Below are 26,847 nucleotides of genomic sequence, written 5' to 3'. Positions count from 1 at the left end.
TTCCTATGGGACTGACGAAAATAAGCGAAGCGCTACAGTACGTCCGTCAGTCCCATACAAGTGAATGGAGCCGTAGCCGCGCTTGCGGAACTCCCATAGAAAGGAATGGAGAGCGCATGTGCAGTGAGTTCTCCTTCACTTTTATCGGGCCTGTTCTGGACATAGGTGCGTGTCCCTTCCTAGTGATATGTCACCAATGTCTCCCCTTTACTAAGCACAGCGCCATACATTCGATAGTGGCTGCCTGTGGTACTGCAGCTCTGTCTCATTGAATGTTATGTGTAGTACCACGGACAGCCACTATAGAATGTACAGCACTGTGCCAAGTAATGAAGAGACTCAAGCTTCCCCATCAACAGCTAATCAGTCTGCGTGCCAGGTGTTGGACCCCCACCAATCTGATAGTGATGGCTTATGATAAAGGGGTTGTCCCATGAAAAATATTCTACAGTTTTCAAAGCAGCACCTGGATCTGAATACTTTTGTAATTGTATGTAATAAAACATTTAGTATAGCCGCTAAGTTATTTGATAAAATGTATTTGTATAGCGCCATCTGCTGTTTGCTTTTTTTCAAATTTGTCTGTCCACCACACTGAGGTGGACATACATGCTCAATTCTATCCCTCAACTGCCACCAGATGCAGAAGACAGAGCATGCCCTCTAAGAAAGGGCACACCTCCTGAGCTGTAAATAGGGATAGCTGCAGCAGAAAGGACACGCCCCTGAGCTACCAGCTCAAGCAGAGCAATTGGAGCAATGACTGGGGAGATCCATGTGAGGTACAGGGCTGGTTCTATGTCACGGTCTCTGTGGTGTGCACCGTGACACGGTTGCCATGCATGCTGTTGCCAGCGGCAACTTGTTGTGATTGCAGCATGTAGGTGCCTCCTCCTTTCTCCTGGGGCCTTCCCTGTCTGGTGCTAGAGGGGTTAGCTGGTGGGGATCTGGGTGTGGCCACGAGGTTTATATTACATGTGGCCTGTTGGCTGCGTTCAGTGTTCCTCCAGCCTTGCTGTGTGCTGAGCTGTGCTCCTGCCCGGCCTCTACTATCTGCTCAGTGCTTGAGGGCCCCCTTGTGGAACTTACTGTCACGGTGGGAAGTGGGGGAAAACTCCCCACCGTAAAACGTGGGAAAACGGGGAAGCAGCTAGGCCTGGACACCGGGAAAAGGGAGCTGGTCACCTCCTAGAGCTTCCCTAATCCTCGCCCTGACTCCTAACCATATGAGCGGACCCAGATGGTAGGACAGCTCATACCCAGGAACCTCGGACCCTAAGTCGCCCTGATAATCCCTGGAATAGGAGCAGGGGAGAGATGACTTGTTCTTCCACGACACGGATGAACAGGAGTCTCACAGGCCTAGCAGCAAGGGAAGGGACAAACAGTGCACAGCTACTGCATTGGCAGGTAAGAGCCCAGAAACAACTCGCACTTACATGCCGCGGCAAACAATGACGACCAGAACCCCATGCAGACAGGATGCATGGCGGCCCCCAGCAAAGCTACACACTGACTAGTGGTTCCCCCTTCCGGGGAACCCTGAGACCCCTTTCCGGAAGCACACCACACAGGGAACATGTCTAGCAAACATGCTGGACTACAGACACCAACAGACCAGACATGTCACAACCACTAAACAAGACAACAACCACTCATACATAAACATCGCAAAACATATGAAAGGGTAGTGAAGGGAAGGTAGACAACGGCATGACAGAGATGACTTTGATGTTCCACAAGGTGGCCCTCAAGCACTGGGCAGATGGTAGAGGCCAGGCAGGAGCACAGCTCCAACACACAGCAAGGCTGGAGGAACACTGAACCAAGCCAATAGGCCCCAGGCAATATAAACCTCGTGGCCACACCCAGGACATACCTAAATCCCCACCAGCTAGATAATTAACCACTCCGGCACCCGACAGGGAATGCCCCAGGAGAAAGGAGGAGGCACCTACATGCTGCAACCACAACAAGTTGCCGCTGGCAACAGCATGCACGGCAACTGTGTCACGGCGCACACCACAGAGGCCATGACATTCTAGCTTTATAAAAAGGAGGCTGTTATGTCCTATATATTATGTCCAATTTTCATTAATCATGGGATAACCCCTTTAAGCAATTTTTTTATTCTACTACATTAAGAGGGTGTACAAAAATTGACATGTCATAGTGACATGTCAGAAGTTTTGTTCGTTGTAGATCTGGGTGCTGAGACCTCCACCAATTCTTAACAAGAAGCACAGAAGCACTCAGCAGAGCGATGTGTCCCTTAGTTTCTGATCAGGTCTGTGCACCACTCGCTCTGCTCTCCAAGCAAAGCCAATCAGAAACAAACGGGCACAGTGCTCATCTTATAATTTTTTTTATCTTATTTCCTGTTTACCTTGATATTAGCATACCATGATTACAATAAAAGAAAGTGTGAAACATCTTACAACCAGTGTCTACATTTTGGGAACAGTAATGGGCACGGAAATAAGGCCTGAGGACTCCTGTGATGAAAAGTGCCATACAGAACCAAAACAGTAGATATCATTGCTTTGAAATAGTTTTAGTCATACACATGTGCATCTATGTGTGCGTGTATATACATAAATATGTGTTTACACAACCACATCTGTGTGTCCCTAATCTCTATCATTCTAGATATAGCTATATAGATATATTTATATATTTCTATTAATACACAAGTAGGCAGGGAAAAGTGCTGTAGGATGCTCTAAGATCTACTTATACGTAAAAAATATCTCCCGTTTTCTACAAAATAAAATGTGCCTTTCTCACATTTATATATAATTTGTTGTACATCTATTAGTCTTTTTATTTACTCTGTGTGTGCTTGATTGGTAACGTTTTCACCAGTCTAAAGCTCTTTTGGGGGAATTTGTAGCAAAAAATTCCTCTACGATACATTCAATTATCAGATTATTTACGAAGATAATTTTTTTTGTAAGTGCTCTGGCCGACAAGCCTCTCAAACTCTGCTGACAATATACAAAATGCGTCACTGTATAATAAAAACAAGAAAAAAAGACAGTAAAACCTGCTACTCAGTTTGCCAGGAGATGGCGCTACAAGATAATGTTTGGATTTAAGGTAGAGCACCATCTGTTCAACATGTTCAAGTAGGTATCTCTAAGTCAACATCTTGACTGACCCTGTTTAAAACCCTGGAAATAATCAGAATTATTTAGTCTCATGACCATTTCATGTTCTATTTGTATTATTTACAATTGATGTTTTTTTTACATATTTTTTATATAAAACATACACTAAGAACTGATGATGCAAGCTATCTTAGTATTTCCAGAAGCCAAAAGTCACTGAAACGGTAGAGTTTGAGTTTATGATTTTTTTGCAGGTTTCCTTAACTCTAATTACACAAACACAAGTTATTTGCTTATCCAATGGGATATGAACATTGTATTTTTATTTAAAGGACCCCTAGATGGTTAAATTTCAAAATGCTACATTTCAGAGATCTACCCCTATTTCAGCATGTGTATGCAAAAACCTCACAAAGCTCATGAGAACACAATCGATCAAATAAAAGGTGATCACAACGGAAGCAAATTTCTGTTCATTCCTTCTTCTTGTAGATATGATGATGAGCCACCAAAATGTTGTAAGGTCCTACAAAGCGCGAGGAGATTTACATATTTACTTTTGATTGATTTTCTTCATGTTAGAGCCATATTGGTTTTCCATGGTTAAGATTCTTTAATTATCAGATTCGTTTTGAGGAAAGAGATTCTGAAAACTGGTGAGTTGTCTGATTTGTTCTGTTTGCATAGAATGTCTCCTTATGAGTTTCTTCTTGGCTTTGGCGTCAAAGTGTTTGGGAGAACTTGGGGCCACAGGAATCAGTGTCTTCTGGCTGCCATGAACCGGTGAAGGAGCTTTGCCATTAGATCTGATGTCAGGAATTGGAGGGTTGAGGTTAACGTTCAGTGGTGGTAAGAATCCTGGTCTGGTGTGAGATATATGATCTAGAAGAAGTGTCCCAGATCCTCTCCTTTCCAGAAGACCAGGGGTTCTGCGACGGACAGTCATAGGAGAGACAGCGCTGGGAATACTCTCTAAAGATTCACGAGAGGAACTAGTAAAAAGCGTTAGAGGAGAAGCATTGTATTTTCGCCTTTCTAAAGACACACGTCCAGAGTCTGGAGAACCTGGAATAGAATCAGGGCAGAGGTGGGAATCTGATTCATAGTGGTCCATACGTGTCAATTTATGATGAGGAACTCCCCGTAAGTTTGCCCCAATAGTTGGAGCCAAGGTGGTAGCAGATGTTTCCTGAGCCTCAGGTGCTGTGTTGCGCCTTGACAGTGGCTGGTGTAAGTGGCTAAACTGGACTTTGTCAGCCCATGAAGAGTCTAGGCTTGAGGGATCCTCCTCAGATGACTGCTCTCCAGTCTTAAAACAAGATGAATCTTGACCCTCTATGCTGTGACGTCTAGACAGCAAAGGTCTCTTGGTAATGGACATGTTATTTATTTCTGTAATGATATTTTCTTCAGATGCTTCAATGGTAGGCTTCTCAGCAGGAGCTGCAAGATGAGATGCAGCCAAGACTGAAGGAGCAACTAAGCCCCAGGGCTCAGAGTTTAGCCTTTTTAGTTGCTTCTTGTTCACCATCCTTCCTTTAGTAGGTATGTGATCGGAGGTTTTAATCTCTAGTTTGCTGGATGTAGGGCACGTCAGCCTGGTACCCATATTGAAGTTAAATACATCCCGGGCTTCTTCTTTCTCACTTGCTGGGGAAAGAGTTGTTTTTAAGTCAATGTCAGAGGGAGACATACATACTGATGGAGATTGCTTTTCATCAATTCCTGGTGAGGGGGGAGAGTTGAGATACTGCTTTGTCTTTTTGGTCCCCGAAGGAGAAGTGTCAGTGGTTATGATGATTACCTCTTTGCCTTTAGCTTTACAAGCATCCAAGAGGACCCTTAGGGTTTCTCGGTCACCTTTATTAAGGGCATACATAAGAGCAGATGTGCCTGAGTAGTCTTTCATACTGGGGTCTGAACCATGTTCCAACAAAACAGAGACCACGCTGGCTCCAGTCAAGTTGTAGCAAGCGTGCATTAAAGCCGTTTTACCCATCTTGTCAGGCATGTTTGGGTCAGCCCCGTTTTCCAGAAGGTATTTTACCATTCTGGACTTATTTTGGGGGTCATCGTATTTGGCTAAGCAGGCTGCCATCAAAGGTGTTTCACCTTGGGCATTGCCTTCATTGATGTAAGCACCTCCCTCCAGCAAAAGGCGCGTTAGTCTGAATTTCCCCTGCCACACCGCCTTTAGCAAGGCACTGCCCTCTGTATGCAACATTGTAGAGTCTCTCATTGGTATTGTGGTCCAGGAACAGATGGACTATCCGCTAAGCTAAGAAAGGAGTGCTATACTTCACTGAAACCGCACATTCCACAAGCAGGTTTTTTTCCTGGAAAAAAAAATAATAATGAAAAAGGGCACACATTATCTGTAGAAAATTCATATTATTAATGTTTAGTATTATTTTGTTATGTCATGCTAAGCCATTAATACATAAGAGGATAATGTAGTATTGCTGAGACATTTGGGTGGAGAAATGGCAAATGAAGTACAATATGGATAAATATAAGGTATTAAGGTACAGTATTTTTTAATGATCTTTGTATACCCCCTGACAAGAGGGCATCCTCTACATCTAGAGGAAAGAAAGTTCTATCATTATCATAAATGGGCATTCTTTACCATTGTAGCAGTAAGACTATAGAGATCTCCACCACAAGATGTTGTGATGGTTGATTCATTGTATATGTTCTAGGCCTAGATGCCTTTCTTGTACATTAAAATTTTCAAAGTTATGGGTTCTAGACTTCTGTAGAAGGGTTGTTCATCAAGCGATTTATTCTAATCTCGACATTCAGAGCCAGGAAATAATTCTTCCTCTAAATTTAGGTATTTGGAGACAGCCTCCCGGGGGTTTTGCCTTCTGGATCAACATGGTAAGATTATAGATTGAATTTGATGGACCTATATCTGTTTTCAACATTAATTATGTCAATATTGTTTATATAGTTTGTTATATGGGAAATTTGCTTTGTGCCCTCCACAATAGTATAAAGTAAACAGGAAGGGGTACAACATCTCCCACTTCCCAAATGTCTGATCTTACACCACTTTCCTGACCAATTGCAGGGTGTAACAGTGGGAGAAGTAGAGAGTTGAAGACTGGGAGACCATGTATTGTATGTCTCATCGTATAACACAAGCACTTCTACGTGACTTTCCACTGTGAGGTTCTCAGCGTAGGATGGAGGACTTGTGGTTTTGGTATATTAGAAGGTCCACATCCCAATTGCTGTCCATGGGGCAGCTTTTCTTATACAGTACAGACCAAAAGTTTGGACACACCTTCTCATTCAAAGAGTTTTCTTTATTTTCATGACTATGAAGGCATCAAAACTATGAATTAACACATGTGGAATTATATACATAACAAACAAGTGTGAAACAACTGAAAATATGTCATATTCTAGGTTCTTCAAAGTAGCCACCTTTTGCTTTGATTACTGCTTTGCACACTCTTGGCATTCTCTTGATGAGCTTCAAGAGGTAGTCCCCTGAAATGGTCTTCCAACAGTCTTGAAGGAGTTCCCAGAGGTGCTTAGCACTTGTTGGCCTTTTTGCCTTCACTCTGTGGTCCAGCTCACCCCAAACCATCTCGATTGGGTTCAGGTCCGGTGACTGTGGAGGCCAGGTCATCTGGCGCAGCAACCCATCACTCTCCTTCATGGTCAAATAGCCCTTACTTTCAAAGTTTTCCCAATTTTTCGGCTGACTGACTGACCTTCATTTCTTAAAGTAATGATGGCCACTCGTTTTTCTTTAATTAGCTGCTTTTTTCTTGCCATAATACAAATTCTAACAGTCTATTCAGTAGGACTATCAGCTGTGTATCCACCCGACTTCTTCTCAACGCAACTGATGGTCCCAACCCCATTTATAAGGCAAGAAATCCCACTTATTAAACCTGACAGGGCACACCTGTGAAGTGAAAACCATTTCAGGGGACTACCTCTTGAAGCTCATCAAGAGAATGCCAAGAGTGTGCAAAGCAGTAATCAAAGCAAAAGGCGGCTACTTTGAAGAACCAAGAATATGACATATTTTCAGTTGTTTCACACTGGTTTGTTATGTATATAATTCCACATGTGTTAATTCATAGTTTTGATGCCTTCAGTGTGAATCTACAATTTTCATAGTCATGAAAATAAAGAAAACTCTTTGAATGAGAAAGTGTGTCCAAACTTTTGGTCTGTACTGTACATGCTTTTAAAAGACAGCTTCATTTTTACTATAGTCTAAAATGCTGCCTCCAGGGAGCAGCCATACTTTTTGACCAATTTTCAAGACAGGTTTCCTCTCTGAGGTTGTGGTCTTGGGATACTATACCTCAAGATGAGTATTCTATGTTGATAACTATTGTGATGGGCTATGGAAAAATGGGACCCAAAACCATTCCTTACACTTAAGAGGCTTATCTTTCTCATGTGTAGAGCCAGTAGAAAGTGTCACCCACCCCCACCCTCCTGGCCCCAGCCTCTTAGTCCTCCAAAGGTCTTCCTTTGACTTCAGTTAAACTTACCATCAGTTCATTTGAATAATTGCAAATGGGGAAAATTAGGTTTTCATGTGTTGTTTGCCAAGAGTCCCTGACTCTAGACAGCCCATAAGAACAGACTTACCAAATTATGAATCGACCCTGATTCTTATATAATAAACCACCATACACAATTAATATGAAACTATACCTCTACATATGTTAATTCAGTGCAATAAGGGAAGAGAATTTGGGGCACTTGAATGTCCAAACTGTCAGAGCCCAGGAGAGATGCAATAAACATGTCCAGATCTGTAAAGTGATTTTGTTCTCCAGAGAACACAAGGCCAGTTCTAGTAATTGAATAGACTCAGTATAATTGATTGGTGAAATCCATAAAGGAAATTTGCATGTTTAATTTCAGTTTACAATTGTTCTGTGTCTACAGAACAGGAAGTACTGGAAGACTAACATTAAATTACGTCCATTGGAAGATGTTACATACAACAGACATCTTCGTCTTGTTGTGATTATACAGAGGCTGAAGCAGAACCAAGTCTGTTAGCTTGACTATGTTCGTTTCCTTTAGTCATAGATTATTTATTGCAAATTACCGATGCCAGCCACGGATAACTCACTAGAGTCAATCCAGCTGTGAAGAAACTACGACTCTCAGCATGCTCCATTCATTTCTATAGAGTTCTGAGAACAGCCAAGCAAGTATACATCTTGGGAGTTGTAGTTTGACCACAGCTGGAGTGCCGGAGGTTAGCCATCAAAGCACTAGACTGTCTAGATGTTTGAGGAGGAAAAATTTACGGTGCCTCTTAGCAGATCGTTAATGGTTCCCGTATGCAAGACTGATATTGTTCTAATTCGGTGGCTAATCATGGTGACAGGACTGTCCAAGCCTACAAAATTATAGATCATTTTAGAGGAACTCATCACTTGTATTTGTGAAGGATCATATGGGATTACTAAGCTAGAAAACTCAGTTATGGACCAATACCTTGGGTGCCTTTAGTCTACCCAAAAATATACAAGCAAGATATACTGGAATGGTGGTTAAGTCGCAAGGCAGAGTTTGAGGTTCTCCACATAGGTGAAGAACATCCAATCTACTTCTCTGTAAGGACTCTTATCCTTTCAGTTTCTTCTAGCTATCATCTTTCTGCTAAAAACGTACGCAGCAGGGTTAAGGACAGTGGATTAAGGTGGAGGTCATGAAAAGAGCTCTACAATCATCATTGTGTTACCCACAATACAACTTATTCAGGAATCACTGCACCCCAGTGGTGGATTAAAAATAGTCTGGGCTATTGGGTTAGAAAGGTCATGGGACCTTTACAACTTTCTATAGTCATGATACAGTGCAGCTAGGTTAAACGGTTGTCTGACCACATTTGTAAAAACATCAGAATGATGTAGAATAAGTAATAATCACCTTTCCGATCCCCGTCACTCCTGTTCAGATGCCTCCCCATTTCCCCACCGTCTCTGTACTTCCTAGTCCTCTCAACATGAACACGTGACACTGCAGCTCAGAGACCTGTAATGGTTGCAGAAAGACCAGACTGTAGAGGCCGGTAGGAAAGCAGGAGACATTGAAACAGGACTTGCTCCCTGGGTTCCATGGGGTTTTTTAATATAAATTTCACATGGCTGGACAACCCCTTTAACCTATTGTTAAATATAGGCTATGTGCTTTAATGAATGTTGCTTGAGAAGCTATGGTCCCTCTCTGGACATAGGACCCTTGGGTATGCTCCAGAAGCTTGAATAGTCAGTGCAACCCTGCTCTGCCTTTTTCTATCATAACAGATGGGAGGATGGCATGAACTGGAAACAGGTGGTTGGTCCATTCATGAGAATTAGGCTAGAGTACCCTGCACCACCACTACTAAGTACATGATGTGCAGGTAGATAGCACCACGTAATCAATGAAGAGGCCCGAGAGCTTCTTCAAGCTGCTGACTGGTAGGGTGCCGATATTGGTGGACTGTCTTGAGTAGGAGAAAAATTTAGCTTTTAAGTCATCCTGAGAAGGTAGATTGACAGTGCTTCAAAGAACATAGACTATATGTGATCAGTAGGGTGCATGGTGTCGGACCCCCACTAATCGAATACTGATGACCTATCCTGGGAATACGCCATCAATGGTAAAATCCTATTTAATCAGTACATTCTTACCTCCTGTTGCTGCTGTATAAATAATGGAGAAGATTTTTTTCAAAAAGTTGCATTTAACAAAATAACTCGAAAACCTTCATTATTTTCAAGCCTTGTGTTATAAGATTCACACATTTCAAGCGCCAGATACCAGAGTCACGAGTTGTTTGGTTCCTTGTGTCTCGATGACTGAAATGATGTAACTGTAGGATCGGTTCCAAAAAATAAGATTCTAATGATTAAAAGCAGCCAGAGTCGGGCACGGTGCAGAAAATCTCAGCATTATTCTCAAGCTGTGTCTTAATAAAAGAAGTAACCGATTCAGCAATTGCACAAGCCATTGTCTAAAATGAAATAAAGTGGTCACACCAACTGGAGGAATTGGTCACATCAATGGGGGATTGGGCAATCAGACATTACCTAATCACACGTAACCCTACAAGTGGATGGTACAGTTCAAATTATGATCAGTCTATAAGACCCAACTGCAAAGCCTTGGCATTTTGCCACTTCACTTTGGCCAGTAATACAAGGACTCTAGAAGGCATCAAACAGCTAATGCTCCATGAGCTCCAGATATCGGATCATTTAAGATTTTAAAGCTTCGAGGGCTCTTCCAGTTGGTCAAAATGAGAATGTAGAAGAGGTAAAGAAACAAATCAGCACAGTTTATACAGGCAACATGCCAAGGACTTTTAGGGGCAATGTGGCCACTCGCAGGGGTAATATGGCTGACACCCTTATGGAGGCAATAAAAATTGGAAGAATTTTCAACAAAACAGTTTTTCAGAGATCATCGTGTATTGAACCTATTTTGACCTATTTTGAGGTGGCCCAGAAAATGGGGCCCAACAGTAGACTCCCAAATAAAGATCACAGTTGCCTCGTTATTTTACTAGTCCTGACAGTCAGTAGTGATATAGTCAATATGGAACCCATTGCTTTTTTTTATCTCTGCCACCAAGGCTAGGTGGAACCATTTTTTTCTCAAGTGCTGCTCTTCTCTATAGTGCCTCCTCAGGCGAAACAAGGCATTACAAGGAATCCATGGACATTCATTTATTGCTTTCAATGCATACCAGATGTCCTACAGAGACCAAAACCTGTGCTTGGTGGGGCCTTCATAACTTTAGCTAATATAGAAGACGCCTTCTTTAGGACAACAAGCTGGCCCAGAGCATATATTATATAAAAAAGACCATACCTTTAAGTATGATGGTGCTAGCAATGGAAAAGACTATCGGATAATGAAGGAGGGAGTCTGATTTTGTAGATATTGCCGGTATGCTGATAGTAAGGATTTTCAATAGCACCAGTCCAGACAGCTATCTCTCTAGTACAGAAAATCACTGTGATGCCATAGAAGCTACAATATTCTGCAATATACACTCACCTAAAGAACACCTGTTCTATTTCTCATTAATGCAATTATCTAGTCAACCAATCACATGGCAGTTGCTTCAATGCATTTAGGGGGGTGCTCCTGGTCAAGACAATCTCCTGAACTCCAAACTGAATGTCAGAATGGGAAAGAAAGGTGATTTAAGCTATTTTGAGCGTGGCATGGTTGTTGGTGCCAGACGGGCCGGTCTGAGTATTTCACAATCTGCTCAGTTACTGGGATTTTCACGCACAACCATTTCTAGGGTTTACAAAGAATGGTGTGAAAAGGGAAAAACATCCAGTATGCGGCAGTCCTGTGGGCGAAAATGCCTTGTGGATGCTAGAGGTCAGAGGAGAATGGGCCGACTGATTCAAGCTGATAGAAGAGCAACGTTGACTGAAATAACCACTCGTTACAACCGAGGTATGCAGCAAAGCATTTGTGAAGCCACAACACGCACAACCTTGAGGCGGATGGGCTACAACAGCAGGAGACCCCACCGGGTACCACTCATCTCCACTACAAATAGGAAAAAGAGGCTACAATTTGCACGAGCTCACCAAAATTGGACTGTTGAAGACTGGAAAAATGTTGCCTGGTCTGATGAGTCTCGATTTCTGTCCGAATTTGGCGTAAACAGAATGAGAACATGTATCCATCATGCCTTGTTACCACTGTGCAGGCTGGTGGTGGTGATGTAATGGTGTGGGGGATGTTTTCTGGGCACACTTTAGGCCCCTTAGTGCCAATTGGGCATCGTTTAAATGCCACGGGCTACCTGAGCATTGTTTCTGACCATGTCCATCCCTTTATGACCACCATGTACCCATCCTCTGATGGCTACTTCCAGCAGGATAATGCACCATGTCACAAAGCTCGAATCATTTCAAATTGGTTTCTTGAACATGACAATGAGTTCACTGTACTAAAATGGCCCCACAGTCACCAGATCTCAACCCAATAGAGCATCGTTGGGATGTGGTGGAAAGGGAGCTTCGTGCCCTGGATGTGCATCCCTCAAATCTCCATCAACTGCAAGATGCTATCCTATCAAAATGGGCCAACATTTCTAAAGAATGCTATCAGCACCTTGTGGAATCAATGCCACGTAGAATTAAGGCAGTTCTGAAGGCAAAAGGGGGTCCAACACCGTATTAGTGTGGTGTTCCTAATAATTCTTTAGGTGAGTGTATTTACAAGTGAGAGATTATTTCAAAAATTAAAGAGATCAATTACCAGAGGCGCATAGCTATTGTTTCCCTGAATATATGTAAATCCATGCAACATATCCTATTGATCCTGAGAGGATCAATACAATCTGTTTTCCGCAATATTTGCCCTAATTTGAACAAGCCACAATGGCTAAGGCATGCTAAATTATATAATAATTACCTTTCTCCTTCCTTCCTACCCTCGGAGGGTATTTTCAGAGAGACAAGTTATGCATCACTGCCCCTAAATTCTTCTGATTTATCCGCCTCGTGGAATAACAAATTGGCAGCATGTCAGATGACCAGAGCTGTACTACTGTATAATATTGGTTCTTTGGAGATAGTGATTCTCCTTGGGGAGATCCAGATGGTGGTGAGTCTTAAGGGCAATGATCCCTGGGTAACAAGTATGCAAATTAGCTCTACTGCAGAAGAAAGAAAACTCTCTCTCCAGTGCCACTCAATGTCCTACCAAAGAGCCAGGGGCATAGCTAAAGGCTCACGGGCCCTGGTGCAAGAGTTCAGCTTGGGCCCCCATTCCCTTAGTGCTTGTTGGCAAGGGGCAGGGGAGCACATAGCCTTCCTGCTGCCAGAGGCAAACATTGAAAGGGCACCCCCTCATGCCAAATTCTTGACCTAACCCCTTCCCTCCAGCCAGAGGTGTAAATTAACCAGCATGCACTTTCTATAATGCCAGTGTCTTATGTGGCACAAGAGTTTTTGGGCCCCCTCAGGCTCCTGGGCCCGGTAGCGACTGCTACCTCTGCACCCCCTATAGCTACGCCCGTACCAAGAGCCTCAAAACATGCCTAGTGATTTTTTTGTCAAACTAGGGTCTCCTCCAAAAGGACATACTCCTTGCATAGTCCTTAAGGCCACCTCAGTATCTTGAATAGAAGAACACAGCAGTGCTCCACATTCTGAGGCTTCCTTTCTTTCAATTTGGCTTTTCAGTTTTAAGAATTTCTTGGACTACCCTTTGAGATCATACATACATTTGTGGACCACTATGAAACTCAACCACCATGTGGCTCTCCCATTGGTGGTTAGGGAAAAAATGGAACATTGAGATTCCTTCCCAACACCGAGAACCCAATTACTGGAGATCAATATCATCCAAGAACATTCATAATATAGAAGAAAGCATGTGACTGCTATGGGGCTCATGGAGACAGGAGGTCCAGACAGGTTGACTCAGTTTTAATTGGTGTTGACAACCTGTGCAGGGATATCCTTTCCGTCAAATCATGAAAGGAGATAGGGGCAAACACGAAGTCCTTCTGTCTCAGGTGGGCTAGGAGTGTAGTAATGTAATCCAGCTTTAATCCCTGTTTTCTGGGATTTTCATATTGATGGCCTATCCTCAGCATAGGTCATCAATATGAGATTGGTGGGGATCCAACTCCCAGTACCCACGCCTATCAGCTGTTTAAGGCAGTCATGGAACTCACCGACATTCTGGTGAGCACCATGGCCTCCTCCAAGCTTGTCAAGCACAGCACCGTCCAGTGGATAGCAGTTGTGCTGAGCTGCGCGTAGGCCATGTGATCGAGAAGGAGGACTATGTGCTCACATAGCGCCTTGCCTCTCCATACAACTAATCGGCAGAGGTTCCGGGAGTCGGACACCATCTGATCTCATATTGATAACTTATCCTGAGGATAGGCCATCAATAGGAAAATCCTGAAAAACCCATTTAATCTTTGCTACAGGGCGCCCGCTCTCAGTAGTCAAAAAGGTTTGATATATGGGATGGTAGCTTTACATAGACATGCATAGTCAAGCGTCACAAAAATATGAATATTGGTCCATGCTCATGGCAATATTATAGGGGCGTAATATGCCTCCTAATGAATGCTATGGGACCATATGGTGGCACACAGATTTATTTTTTTCTCACGGATTTATTGTAGTATGTTTCATTGCATACTATAGATTACATACATTTCCCCCCCTAGAAGCAATGCAAAGTACCGTACTGCAGCCGATGGAGTTGGTTCTGGACTCGTTAGGGCTTCATATGGCACCATACCGTGATGCTCAGATCTCAGATCTAGATTACAGGGGGTGTTTCTATAGGGGGTGCAGAGGTAACAGTTGGGCCCAGATCATGATATCTAAGGAGACCAAAATGCTGCTCTGCCAGAAGATGCCGGTATTATAAATAGCCAGTGGCGGACTTTAGCACCGCTTGACGGCCCCCTGCTGGCCACAAGAGATTGGCTGAAAAAAAGGACAACCAAAGGGTCAGACATACCGCCTCTGCACGGGGGCCACGGGAAGAAAAGCCCTTCCAGGCTCTACAGCAGCAGCAGAAGTGCCCAGGTTGAGTGGGACTTAGCGACCTGACAGGGGTGAAGCTTAGCACTTCAACAGGGTGGAACTTAGTGGCGCAATGCACGCCCCCAAACCTAACTTTCCTTGGGGTCCCAGGAATGCCAAATCCACACAGCACATGGTAGGTGGGGTAATCTGTTATAGATTTTTCATCTGGCCCCAGGAACTTAAAGCGGTTTTCCAGGATTTTGATATATATTTTAATATCGAAGTACTGGAGAACCTCTTTAACTTTACATCATTTGCCGATTTAGGCGCAGGAATGTTCCACTTAACCAGTGTGGGGTTTTTGTGGTCTGTTAATGGACTCTAAGCAGTGGACAGTTATAACTTGAAACTCTTGGGCCCTACACAAACGCTATATAAGGGCCCCAAACTATTACCCGCCCTTAGTGTCCACTTTAGCGGCACCCATGAGTCATCAAAGTTCAAAGCCCATATCCAACTCCTAAGATTACACTTCTGGTTTTGTTTCTGACATGTCGGACAATTGTATATGGCCCCCAGCCTTGCTGGTCATTATGGGAGCATTTCTAATAATACCAGGAATGGAATGGCTATTTATGCAGTACCCCAGTATATTCCTTAAAACAGTCACTTGTTTCATAGAAGACCAGACCCTTTGATAGTAACCTTGCTCCTGCAGTGCCCCACCAGCCCACGCCGGTAATCAAACTCAATCATTTTCCATTATAGTCGATGGTAAATGATTGCTTTTGATTACACATCAGCTCATTCCCTTTTTTTTTTCTAATATATCTATTTTATGAGTTCAAAGCTCTATGCGCTCGTCATGCTGCCGCTCACTGTGCAAGGGGGTGTTTTGATATTGCTATCGCTTACAAAGAACAGGAGTGTAACCACTCAAACGCCATCATATTACCAATTCAAATCCTTCTTTATAGCACTGTGTTATGCAAATCCTAGGGTCGTTGTTTTTTCTTTTCCTGTACACGTTCAGAGCTCAGGCCAGGAAAGTGAACAAGGCCGTTATCAATGAATAATTATTCATTAGGATTATTATATGCTTATTATTTATTACTAGGAGTAATTGAAAATTACGACCCATCTGCGCCTCAAATCCCAGTGAGTTTTTTTTTTTTTCCCCCCTAGGGGGTTATATATTTTTAGCAACATTCCAGTATTATCAGTTCTTTCTTACTCTGCAATATGCTGCAGCGCATGGAGATCTTAGCAAATAAACACAAGGGGTGGGCTGGTAGAGTTAATTAGCGTACATGGGTAATTATGCATCCAAATGAGGCCTGTCCGTCTCCCCGGTTACACGTTAATATCTCATTAGTTATATTCCCCCAAAAAGCTGATAATAAGTCCAGGAATACAGTTTTTGCATTAAATAAATAACAATAAGATAATAAATTAATAAAATATAATAATAATACTTATTATATTACTTAAAATGTAAAAAATGCATAAAAAAATAAGCAAAAATATAAAAATAATAATTATAATGATAAACATTTAAAAAAAAAATATAATATAATAATAAATATTAGAAACATTATAAATAAAAATAAATATATATATATATAACTAATATTTAAATAAAAACAATAAATAAAATAAAGACAAAAACATTTTAAAGAAATATAAAAAAAAATGAACTAAAAATTATAAAAAAAAAATAGTAATATTAAAATAATAAATATTTTTAAAAATAAATTAAAGTAAAAACATTTAAATAATAAATATTAATAATATTAATAAATGCATATATATAATAATATATAATTTTTTAAAGAAAAAATAAATATTAAAATAATAAAACATTTAAAATATTACAATAATAATTATTATTGAAAATATATATAATTATTTAATTGTTTGTTTCATTGGTATATGTTTTCATTTATTTTTCAATTTTTTTTTTCCATATTTTTTAGACAAGAGAATGCTTACTGTGGCACCTTGAAATGGCGCTAATTAAAATAACTAAAAATCTCCTCCTCTTGACAACTTGTAAAAAATAAGCTATACTGTCCCTGGGGCAAGTATAAGCTAGTTGTAAAATCCTAGTTGCCTCAACGCATTGTAACCAGGTCTTCATGGCCTTTGCCGATTAACCCATTTCGAGCGATTTCTGAACCGCCTTTTCATGAGTCTAAAAATAAACAGGGTGGCGCCACAGATTTTTTTTTTTTTTTCATCTCCCCCTATTCTATGATTCCATATTTGAGTCTCACCCATCTCCCCGTCCAGATCTTACAGCCAAATGCTCTCTAATGTATGAGGGAATCTAAAAAGAAATAATAAAATTTAAAAAAAAATACAAAAATAAAATAAAAATACAAAATATAATAAAATGCATAAAAAAAATATATAAGCAAATAAATACAACTGAAATAAAATGAAGAAAAAAAAAAGTGAATATTCTAAAAATAAATCATGGTTAATACATAAGACCCCACTGATGGAATGCAATAGAAGCAAAGGGATTTTTTAGACAATAGTAAGCAATGCCTCCCCCCCCCCTTCCCCCTTCCCTTCCAGTACCAGTCCCAGCATCTGTGCCCGGAATTACGTTGGCATGCATCCCTGCAAACACGCATAGGGTTAGTGGCTCACCTGGTAAGCTTCTCTCCCTGCTAGATCAAAGCTTGCAAGGAACACAGCTTCGCCCCATACACCATCTCCTTTGGCTTGAAGGATCCTTGTATATTCCCACTGTAAATTCATGTCTGGAAAGGAGAAAGAATAGACTTCCCTCTGTAGGGGAATGGATAGGTTAAAAAAAAAATCTGCTATTTTTAATGCAAAAAAAAATAAAAATAAGAGCTAAATCTATGTATTGCTTTAAAGAAATGGGGTGTATGGATGTATGACAGAATAATGCTATGTCCCCCCCCTGTTGCAGGCTGCATGCGATCTGGTGCCTGCAAGTCACTGTCACAGAATGAACAGCCCTGAGAGACCCACGGAGGCTATTTTTAGCTCCTTTCCCATAGAGCAGAAGTAGATATTCCATTAAAATACACTGAGGCATAACACTGCACCACTATCCAGAGTCCAGGGCTCCCGCATCCGCCAACCCTGCTCTGCCTCTTATGCAGGATGCAGGTTCCGGGCACAGTTCTGCACATTAACTCCTTGGCTGCACATCCTTGCAGAGAGATCTAGGAGCAATCGGATGACATGCGATCTGGAGTGGAGGAAAATGAAAAAAAAATAATAAATAATAATAATTCTGAGAACGGAAACATTCTAGCATTTTGCATTTTTTTTTTCTCTCTCTAAAAACAGCGGTCCATGGGTTACGCCTGGTATTGCAGTTTAGCCGCAATCGCTTCATAGAGACCGAGCTGCAATACCATGTGCAGCCCATGGACCGGTGGGGCGCTGTTCTTTTTGCTGAAAAAAAATGCACACACAACCGGTGGACAGGTGGGGCGCTGTTCTTGGAAGAAAGCAGCCACGTTTTTCCAATCTTGTACAACCTTTTATGCTTTGTTTTGCCCTAAAAATTCTATGTTAGAATGTAAGCTCTTGTGACGAGGTTGTTCGCTTGTACTTTTTGGATTCTTTTGTTATCTGATCACCATCGAGGGTGTAATATTTGCCTAAGGCCTCTTTCACATGACCGTATGGCTATGGCCTCTTTCACACTACCGTTTTTTTTTCCCGTTTTGCGTGTTCCGTATACGGTCCGTATACGGAACCATTCATTTCAATGGTTCCATAAAAAAAACGATATGTACTCCGTATGCATTCCGTTTCCGTATTTCCGTTTTTCCGTTCCGTTGAAAAATAGAACATGTCCTATTATTGCCCGCAAATCACGTTCCGTGGCTCCATTCAAGTCAATGGGTCCGCAAAAAAAAAAAAACACTTACGGAAATGCATCCGTATGTCTTCCGTATCCGTTCCATTTTTGCGGAACCATCTATTGAAAATGTTATGCCCAGCCCAATTTTTTCTATGTAATTACTGTATACTGTATATGCCATACGGAAAAATGGAACGGAAAAATGGAACAGAAAAAAAAAACGGAACAACGGATCCGTGAAAAACAGACCGCAAAACACTGAAATAGCCATACAGTAGTGTAAAAGAGGCCTATTTCAGTGTTTTGCGGTCTGTTTTTCACGGATCCGTCGTTCCGTTTTTTGTTTCCGTTGTGTTTCCGTTTTCGGTTCCGTTTTTCCGTATGGCATATACAGTATACAGTAATTACATAGAAAAAATTGGGCTGGGCATAACATTTTCAATAGATGGTTCCGCAAAAACGAAAGTATACGGAACGTATGTGTTCCGTTTTTTTTGTGGACCCATTGACATGAATGAAGCAACGGAACGTGATTTGCAGACAATAATAGGACAAGACTCAAAATGTAGCGGAACGGAAATGCGGACATACGGAAACGGAATGCTCACGGAGTACATTCTGGTTTTTTTGCGGACCCATTGAAATTAATAGTTTCGTATACGGAACGCAATAAACGGACCGTATACGGAACGCAAAAAAGTTTGTGTGAACGAGCCCCAAACAGTCAACGATAAAATTAGAAAAAAGAAAAACAGCGCCACTCTTGTCCATGGGTAGTGTCTGGTATTGCAGCTCAGGTCCTTTTATGTGAATGAGGATAAGCCGCAATACCACACACAACCTATGGGCAAGAGTGGCGCTGTTTCTGGAAGAAAGCAGCCATGTTTTTCTAATCTTATGCAACCCTTTATGCTTCTTTTGCCCTAAAAATGTAGATTGATCAAGTCAGAATGTAAGTTCTTGAGACAAGGTTGCTTGCATGTACTTTTTTTGATTCGATCACAGTCTAGGGTGTAAAATTTGTCATAGCCACAATGATTTAGCCCCAAAAAGGTAAAGATAATGAGATGAAAAAAAAATTAAAACAGCACCACTCGTGTCCATGGGTTGTGTCTGGTATTGCATCTCAGGTCCTTTCATGTAAATGGAGATAAACTGCAATACCACACACAACCTGAGGACAGGCGGGGCACTGTTCTTGGAGGAAAGCAGCCATGTTTTTCTAATCTTGTACAACCATTTATGCTCGTTTTCCCCCTTCTTTTATGTGTGAACCTGAACAAAAAATTCAAGATCGATCAAGTTAGAATGTAAGCTGTTGTGACAAGGTCGCTTGCATGTACTTTTTATTCTTTTGTTATCGGATCACCGTAGAGGGTGTAATATTTGCCATAGTCACAACATTTTAGCCCCAAACAAGCAAACATAATAAGATTAGAAAAAAAGAAAAACGGCGCCACTCTTGTTCATGGGTTGTGTCTGGTATTGCAGCTCAGGTCCTTTCATATGAACAAGGATAAGCTGCAATACCAGACACAACCTGTGGGCAAGAGTGGAGCTGTTTCTGGAAAAAAGGCAGCCATGTCACTAATACCAAAGCCATACTTTGGCTTCCACCATGGTAGAGGATAAAGATCAATAGAGACTGCCCAAACAAGTACCACCATAGTGTGAAGGTGGTAGGTCACTGTTTATGGTGAGTGGTGACCAATATATGTATGAAGGTGGGACACTACTGAGACATGGCACCTGTGTCACAATGATAAGTCTCTGCCATAGAGTAGATCTACCTCCACTTCTCCTCAAAGTTGTGGGCAAGAGTGGAGCTGTTTCTGGAAAAAAGGCAGCCATGTCACTAATACCAAAGCCATACTTTGGCTTCCACCATGGTAGATGATAAAGATCAATAGAGACTGCCCAAACAAATACCACCATAGTGTGAAGGTGGTAGGTCACTGTTTATGGTGAGTGGTGACCAATATATGTATGAAGGTGGGACACTACTGAGACATGGCACCTGTGTCACAATGATAAGTCTCTGCCATAGAGTAGATCTACCTCCACTTCTCCTCAAAGTTTCTTGATCTCTTACCTGGGTAACCACCAGCGTTGGACTGGCCCACCAGAGGAGACTCTAGTGGGCCCAGTCTATGAAGCCATAATGCCCCCCAAAGGTCCAAGAGAAGAAATGCATTTGGAGCTGCTTTTAAACACTGTCCACTAGGGTCTAGATCTTTTTGGTTTTGAATCAATTAGAGACATTATCGATGATATAGGGGTTGGGCCCACCAGTCAGACGCTGTTTACTTCCAATCATTAGGTGACCATAAGGACTATCAATGTATTATATAAATCATTCTTGCTTTCCAAAAAGAGGGAGACCTTCGAAAAGAGTGGGCAAATCTCCTAGGCAGAGTACAGAGGGCTGTTTTTTCTTGGAAATATGTGGTGCCAGGATACCACGTCCTTAGATGCAGCCCCCATGTCCAGAGTGCCTTAGGAGGAAGAATGAAGGATGTGAGGGGGCAGGGAACCATATGGAAAGGGTGGGATATTGTATAAAAGGGGACATGATTTTGGTGATGAGAGGACATGCCTTGGAAAAAGGGGCATTACCCCCCTACCAATTTTACTGATCCTTCAATTTAAATGTTGGGATTGACCAGGATCAGAAAAAGATGGCTGCTGTCTTCCATCAATAGTGCCACGCTTGGCCATCTGTTGCACCTGGTATTGCAGCTCAGCTCCAATGCAGTGAATGTTGTACTTAAACTGCGTGAGGAGTTGTCTCCAAAGAGATTCATTTTTAGATACAGTATATGGTGCAGAATTTGGTAAAAAAAAAATATCCCTCACCACTTCTATCCGCTCGGCACCCAGAAAATAACTGGAGATGCCTGCACAGCCTGTCATTGTCCTCAGTGGTGACCAACCTCAGCCAGTGATTGGCTTAGCAGGCATCTCTAGGCACTTCCTGAGGGTCAAGCCGGGACCAGGAAGAGGGCAGCAGTTTGGGACCTGGTAAGTTGGCTGAGGTGGATTTGGCATTTCTGGAACCCTAAGCAAAGCTCTGCCCCGTCTCACCACTAAACCCCCGCTAAGCCCCCTCTCAGCTTAGCAGGGCAGTCTGCTCTACAGCTGGGGAGGGCCCCTTCCCTCCCCCACTGGGCCCCTGTGCATAGGCAGTATGTCCGCCCCTAGTTTATCATTTTTTTCATCCATTTGTAGCCAGCAGAGGGCCCCCTGATCTCTGGCTTACATGGTGGTAAAGTCCGCCCCTGAGCGCTGGAACGGCAAAGGTAGGGGATAGGCAAAGTGAGTCATTTTTTTTTTTTTAATGGTTTTAACCCATTCTATCCCATATGTAAAAAAAAAATAACTCTGTTCACAACCCTTTCAGTTTATACACCATTCAGCTCGTGGGGTTCACAAACTTTTTTCTAAGTCAAAGATCTAAGTCGCGTTGGCGCCATCGCTATGTCATCTTTCCCCATCTCCTCAGATGGAAGGGTGGGTTAACACTCGGATATTACAAATACATGTGTTATTTTACCAAGGCTTTGTCTCCAGACCCATCATGATGTCGGCTGCCCCCCATTTACGCGCCGCCAGCTGTCTGCCTGTCCCTCGCCGGCGTATATACTATAAAAGGGGGAGAAATGCTTTAACAGACATGATTTCAGTTCACACATAAGCTCAGTGTGTGTCTGCTCTGAACCCTGTCTGATCCATTGTACATTCATCCTGCCGTTGCCATGGTAACACGCCGGCGGATTGTATTGTTGGCTCTGTGCGCTCGCATTTCCCAATACATACTACTTTCTATATCCCGATGTATGAGGAGGGCTGGAGGAAAAAAAAAAAGACAGCTCGTATTATTTCCCATCCTCATCCCCTCGCGCTTTCTATTTTTTGACTCGTATTTCGGCCTTGCGTCAGCCGGTGTAACTATATCGGGTTCAATATGCATCAGCATGTGAGGCGGAGCTGTTGTGCACGCACGCACACGAAAAAAATAAATAATTCCACCCCGCTCTGAGGTTATATAAAACTTGAATAATATGAAATCAAATATAACGAGACGCTAGTTTTAACGAGAGGTCTATGAAAGCAAAATTATATTTGGATCGTAGTCTCGTCCGTAGGTGGGGGATTAAAATAGGGGGGTTGGTGACTCAAAAATATGCTGCTGTCTCAAGCATAAAGGACCGTATGATCCACCAGTGGGGGGATTAGGAGAGATTGATGGAGGAAAACTCTATCTGTTGCCCCTAACAACCAATCACAGGGCAGCTTTCATTTCGTATTCTGCTCCTGGAACATGAAATCTGCGCTGTGATTGGCTGCTAGGGGCAACAAAGACAACTTAGCTCACGGACGGATTAAAAAAATCTGCCTTAGTGTCTTGTCACTATGTAGACATCAAGAAAAGAAGGGACGTAAAAAGGTTTGAAAGTTGGCTTTGTAGGAGAATGATCAGGGCACTCCCTGTGTAGGAGCCCTGACCCTTTTTGTTCATCACTCTACCCCCTGTGTACCATGCTCTGCCCATTGGGTGCATTGCCCTCTTTGTATGACCCTCTCCAATGCACTTTGGGCACCCAGGCTGCATCTAACGATATAGCATCCCAACCCCACCGTCTGGGTGAAAGCAGCCCTCCAAGCAATCTCTGGGAGATCTGACAGTTCTTCCAGGAGACCAGGAGGACTCTTCTTTTTCCAGGAACCTCCTAGACATTCAGCCTCCAGGAGAGTTGGCAAGTGTGGGTTTATGTATTCAATAGGAAAAAATGCGAAAAGAGATAAATGCAGAGACCTTCAGGCAAATGTGTAACGGATCTCCTGGCACCCCGACTGGGAAAGGTTTCTCAAAAAATACTGAGGTCTGAAGGAAGTCTGCCAAAGGGTAGGAACAATGTGAACAAGCCAAAAACCTGGCAGATGATCTCTGTATTTCCACCACATAAAAAAATCATGGCTACTTTCACACTAGTATTTCTATTTTCCGGTATTGAGATCCGTCATAGGGTCTCAATACCGGAAAAAAACGCTTCAGTTTTGTCCCCATTTATTGTCAATGGGGACAAAACGTAACTGAACAGAACGCTCCAAAATGCATTCCGTTCCGGTCTCCGGGATGTGGAGCAAGACGGATCCGTCATGACCCACAATGCAAGTCAATGGGGACGGATCCGTTTTCTCTGACACAATCGATCCGTCCCCCATTGACTTTCAATGGAGTTCATGACGGATCCGTCTTGGGTATGTTAAACATAATACAACCGGATCCGTTTATAGCGGATGCAGATGGTTGTATTATCAGTAACAGAGGCGTTTTTGCTGAACCCTGCCGGATCCAGCAAAAACGCTAGTGTGAAAGTAGCCTAAGGTCATTTAGTACTTGGAGGTCAACTACATTACGTACATGTCAGAAGGTAGAATGCAAAAAAGAAGGATTGCTAAGACCTCAGGTTAAGGTGGGTCAAAAAAATCTAAGTTCTAAAGAAAAAATTACATCATGGACCACCAGTCAAGTACTTCCAAGTCATTGGGAATGTTACCAGTATGAGAATTGTTGGGTAGTGGCCAATGAAATTACTATAGGAGGTACAAAGGTTGCACTGGCATCTACCTTAAGGGTTCTAAGGTGGTTCCACCATCTAGCAGAACATTAGTGTTCTTCATTAGGTGCAAAAGTTATGGGGGAAAGAGGGTCTGATTTTGATCAGAAGCCAAAAGCTTCACACTACTTCCCAACCTATGTCTTTCGAGCATTCAGGAGGGTGAAAGAGTACACCATGAGACTTTTTATTTTTGCGAACAACAAAATGGACCCATATATACCCTAAAGGAACTACAGCACCATCTGAAGCATAATATTCTCCCCCCTTGGGCCATATCTTGGCTGACCTTTGGATGCTTGGTGCCCTATGCAGTTCTATTCATAACCCCTCAATAATATCATGTACAAGGTAGCCATACCATACAGTGCCTAAATGGCACTGCCTAACCAATAAACTAGGTCATGTAGCTGAATTAGTTTTGGCTGCCTTTACATGGGTTGAAAAACCACGTGTGGGATTGGGGCTGAAGCTTGGATGCCCAGGCTAACAACAGCAGCTGTGCCCCTTTCAGAAGGACCAAGTGTGGTTTCCGATGCAACCAATTTTGCTTTCCAAGGGTTCACCAGTAGAGTTCATACTATTATTTTCTATACTTTAGGAACACGAGTGATTGATAGTCAATAATTCTAGGCATTATGTAGTGGAAACCAAAGAAAACTAAGGGAGAACATAAACCACCTTGCAGTTGTCACCTTGGTAATTTTTTAACCATCCACACCAGGTCTTACAACAGAAAATCAGGTGGACAACCACTTTTGGATGCCTAAAAACCTTTGCAATCATATAAAGTCTTAAAGACTAGAATATAATACCATCAGAGTGCTACCACTACATCCCATAGATCAAGTGCAGCATGTCACATTCTCCTTGGGTTGCACGTCGGCCAATGTGTTGTAAGTGTCTTCAGAGGGTGGAATAATGAAGAGAGGCTTCATACTTATCTTTCTGTCCTGATGATCTTTCAATAGCACTTGAAATGTGTATTGCTGTGAGTGACATCATCAAGGGCACTTGGTTAAATTGCTGTCAGGCATGGGATATGATTGTAGACAACCAGCTTTTCAATTCTGCTCTGTGGAGGAGAGAACTTACTGGTGGACACTGGCACAGAATTTCCAACAGTTCTCAGTAATATTGAGAACATTGAAATATTTGAAGATGTCTGAAGATGTCTTGTTTTTGGACACACATAGAAGAGTAGTAAGGTAGCTGGAGTACTTAATACCTGCAAACCCTAACAGAGTTCTCCACTTTGGACAACTCTGAATTTGAATTGTATTACCATTGATCCAGCAGGAGGAAGCCCGGTAGACCACCATTTTTGGATGCATAAACCGTAGCAGATATTCATTGACAATTTAAGTGGGTACTTGAAATTGGGATTTCTAAGCTATGTAAGGTGCAGAGGTGGACTGGCAACAAATAGTCTTAGGCAAGGGGCAGATTAAACATGTATATGAATAGCCCCTTGAAAGAATATTTCATAGCCCGCAACTGTAAACAGCAAAGGCTTATCAAACTTATTAATATGCCCTGTTTGCAATAATTACCATGAACTTAAAAGTGAACATGCACATGTTCAGAGGGTGAGAACTATTTCCTTCGGATGGGCCCAAGGAACCTCAGTCAAATTCAGTTAGGTGGTATGATCTGGTACATCTACTGGGCAGCAAGGATTTTATATTTGGGCGGTGAACATTCAGTAAATGGTATGGTCCACCCTTGGCTTATCCATACCTTGTATCCACAAAATCTCCCTTTACTAGACAGTCTAAGCAAGATACAGTCCCAACTGATCATGCCTTTCAAAAAACTTCTGACATATTATAGTGATATGTCAGAAGGTTCAATCAGCAGAGGTCTGTGTGCTGAGACCCTCACTGATCTCTGAAATGAAAGTGCAGATGTGCCCAGCTGTGCCCCTTAGGATGTGGTCAGCTCTCCTTTGAGAGGATGGGTTATTGTTGTACTGACTCATAGACCTTCTCTAATACAGTGCTCTTCACAAAGAGCTGAGTGAAGGACAATCACTGCCAAAGAGTCACAGCACCTAGTTCAGCGCTTCTATCCCTTTGTTTCAGTCTTCCTTGAGGGTCTCAACACCCAGACCCCCACCGATCCAAACTTCTGACATTTCACCATGAGATGTTTGAAGTTTTTTCGAAATGACAGTAATACTTTAAAGGGGTTGTCTGGGATTTTTTTTCTATATTTCCACCCAGCTAGCAGAACTTTTGAAGAAAAACAAACTTACCAGCTCCTTACTGATTGGTTCTAGCTCCTGGGCTATCTGCACCGCACTTCTGGTACCCATAGTGTCAATTTTCTCACTGACGGCGTGGGTCACATGCACCACTGCAGCCAGTGACTGGCCTCAGCGGTGACAAGTCCTCAGGGGGCATGTGATCCATCGGTGATGAGCCACTTGGAAACGCATTACCATTGAGGTTAGTCATTGACTGCATGTTGAAGTTGACAGATGGGGACTGGAAGTGCAGTGCAATTTGTCTGGGAGCCAAGGAGCCAGGACCGAGTGGTGGGGAGCAGGTAAGTATATTTCTCTTCACAGATCTTGCTGGCTGGGGGTGGGCTTTAAAAAAAAAACTTGCACAACCCCTTTAAAGACATTCTTCATTACCACTGAGAAGAATGGGACTGGCGTGTTTGGGCTGGTTACACCAAAAATAGATCTGAGAATTGCATTATGCAAATGTAGCCCGCTCAGTAGGACAGATTGAAGCAGGAGA

The 26,847-nt window shown here is 42.5% G+C and overlaps 1 protein-coding gene across 3 annotated transcripts; it reads right to left on the bottom strand.

Moving 5' to 3' along the window:
* Positions 1 to 1,290: 1,290 nt before the first annotated feature.
* On the bottom strand, positions 1,291 to 25,169 carry ANKRD34A (ankyrin repeat domain 34A). 3 transcript variants are annotated; one of them, XM_040412321.1, is made up of 3 exons: positions 24,927 to 25,169; positions 17,279 to 17,391; positions 1,291 to 5,446 (listed from the first exon to the last, which is right to left on the bottom strand). In XM_040412321.1, the coding sequence occupies exon 3, from the start codon at positions 5,347 to 5,349 to the stop codon at positions 3,724 to 3,726; it is 1,626 nt and encodes a 541-aa protein (XP_040268255.1). In that variant the 5' UTR covers positions 5,350 to 5,446; positions 17,279 to 17,391; positions 24,927 to 25,169; the 3' UTR covers positions 1,291 to 3,723. The 3 variants fall into 3 exon arrangements, with proteins under 3 accessions (XP_040268255.1, XP_040268254.1, XP_040268256.1); XM_040412320.1 differs by lacking the exon at positions 24,927 to 25,169 and having other exon boundaries at positions 17,279 to 18,271; XM_040412322.1 differs by lacking the exons at positions 17,279 to 17,391; positions 24,927 to 25,169 and adding an exon at positions 10,965 to 10,987.
* Between the last annotated feature and the right edge of the window lie 1,678 nt (positions 25,170 to 26,847).

This window comes from Bufo bufo, chromosome 11 (assembly GCF_905171765.1).
Source record: "Bufo bufo chromosome 11, aBufBuf1.1, whole genome shotgun sequence".
NCBI lineage: Eukaryota > Metazoa > Chordata > Amphibia > Anura > Bufonidae > Bufo > Bufo bufo.
The sequence above is the reverse complement of the archived record's forward strand: the minus strand, read 5'-3'. Positions and strand labels throughout refer to the sequence as shown.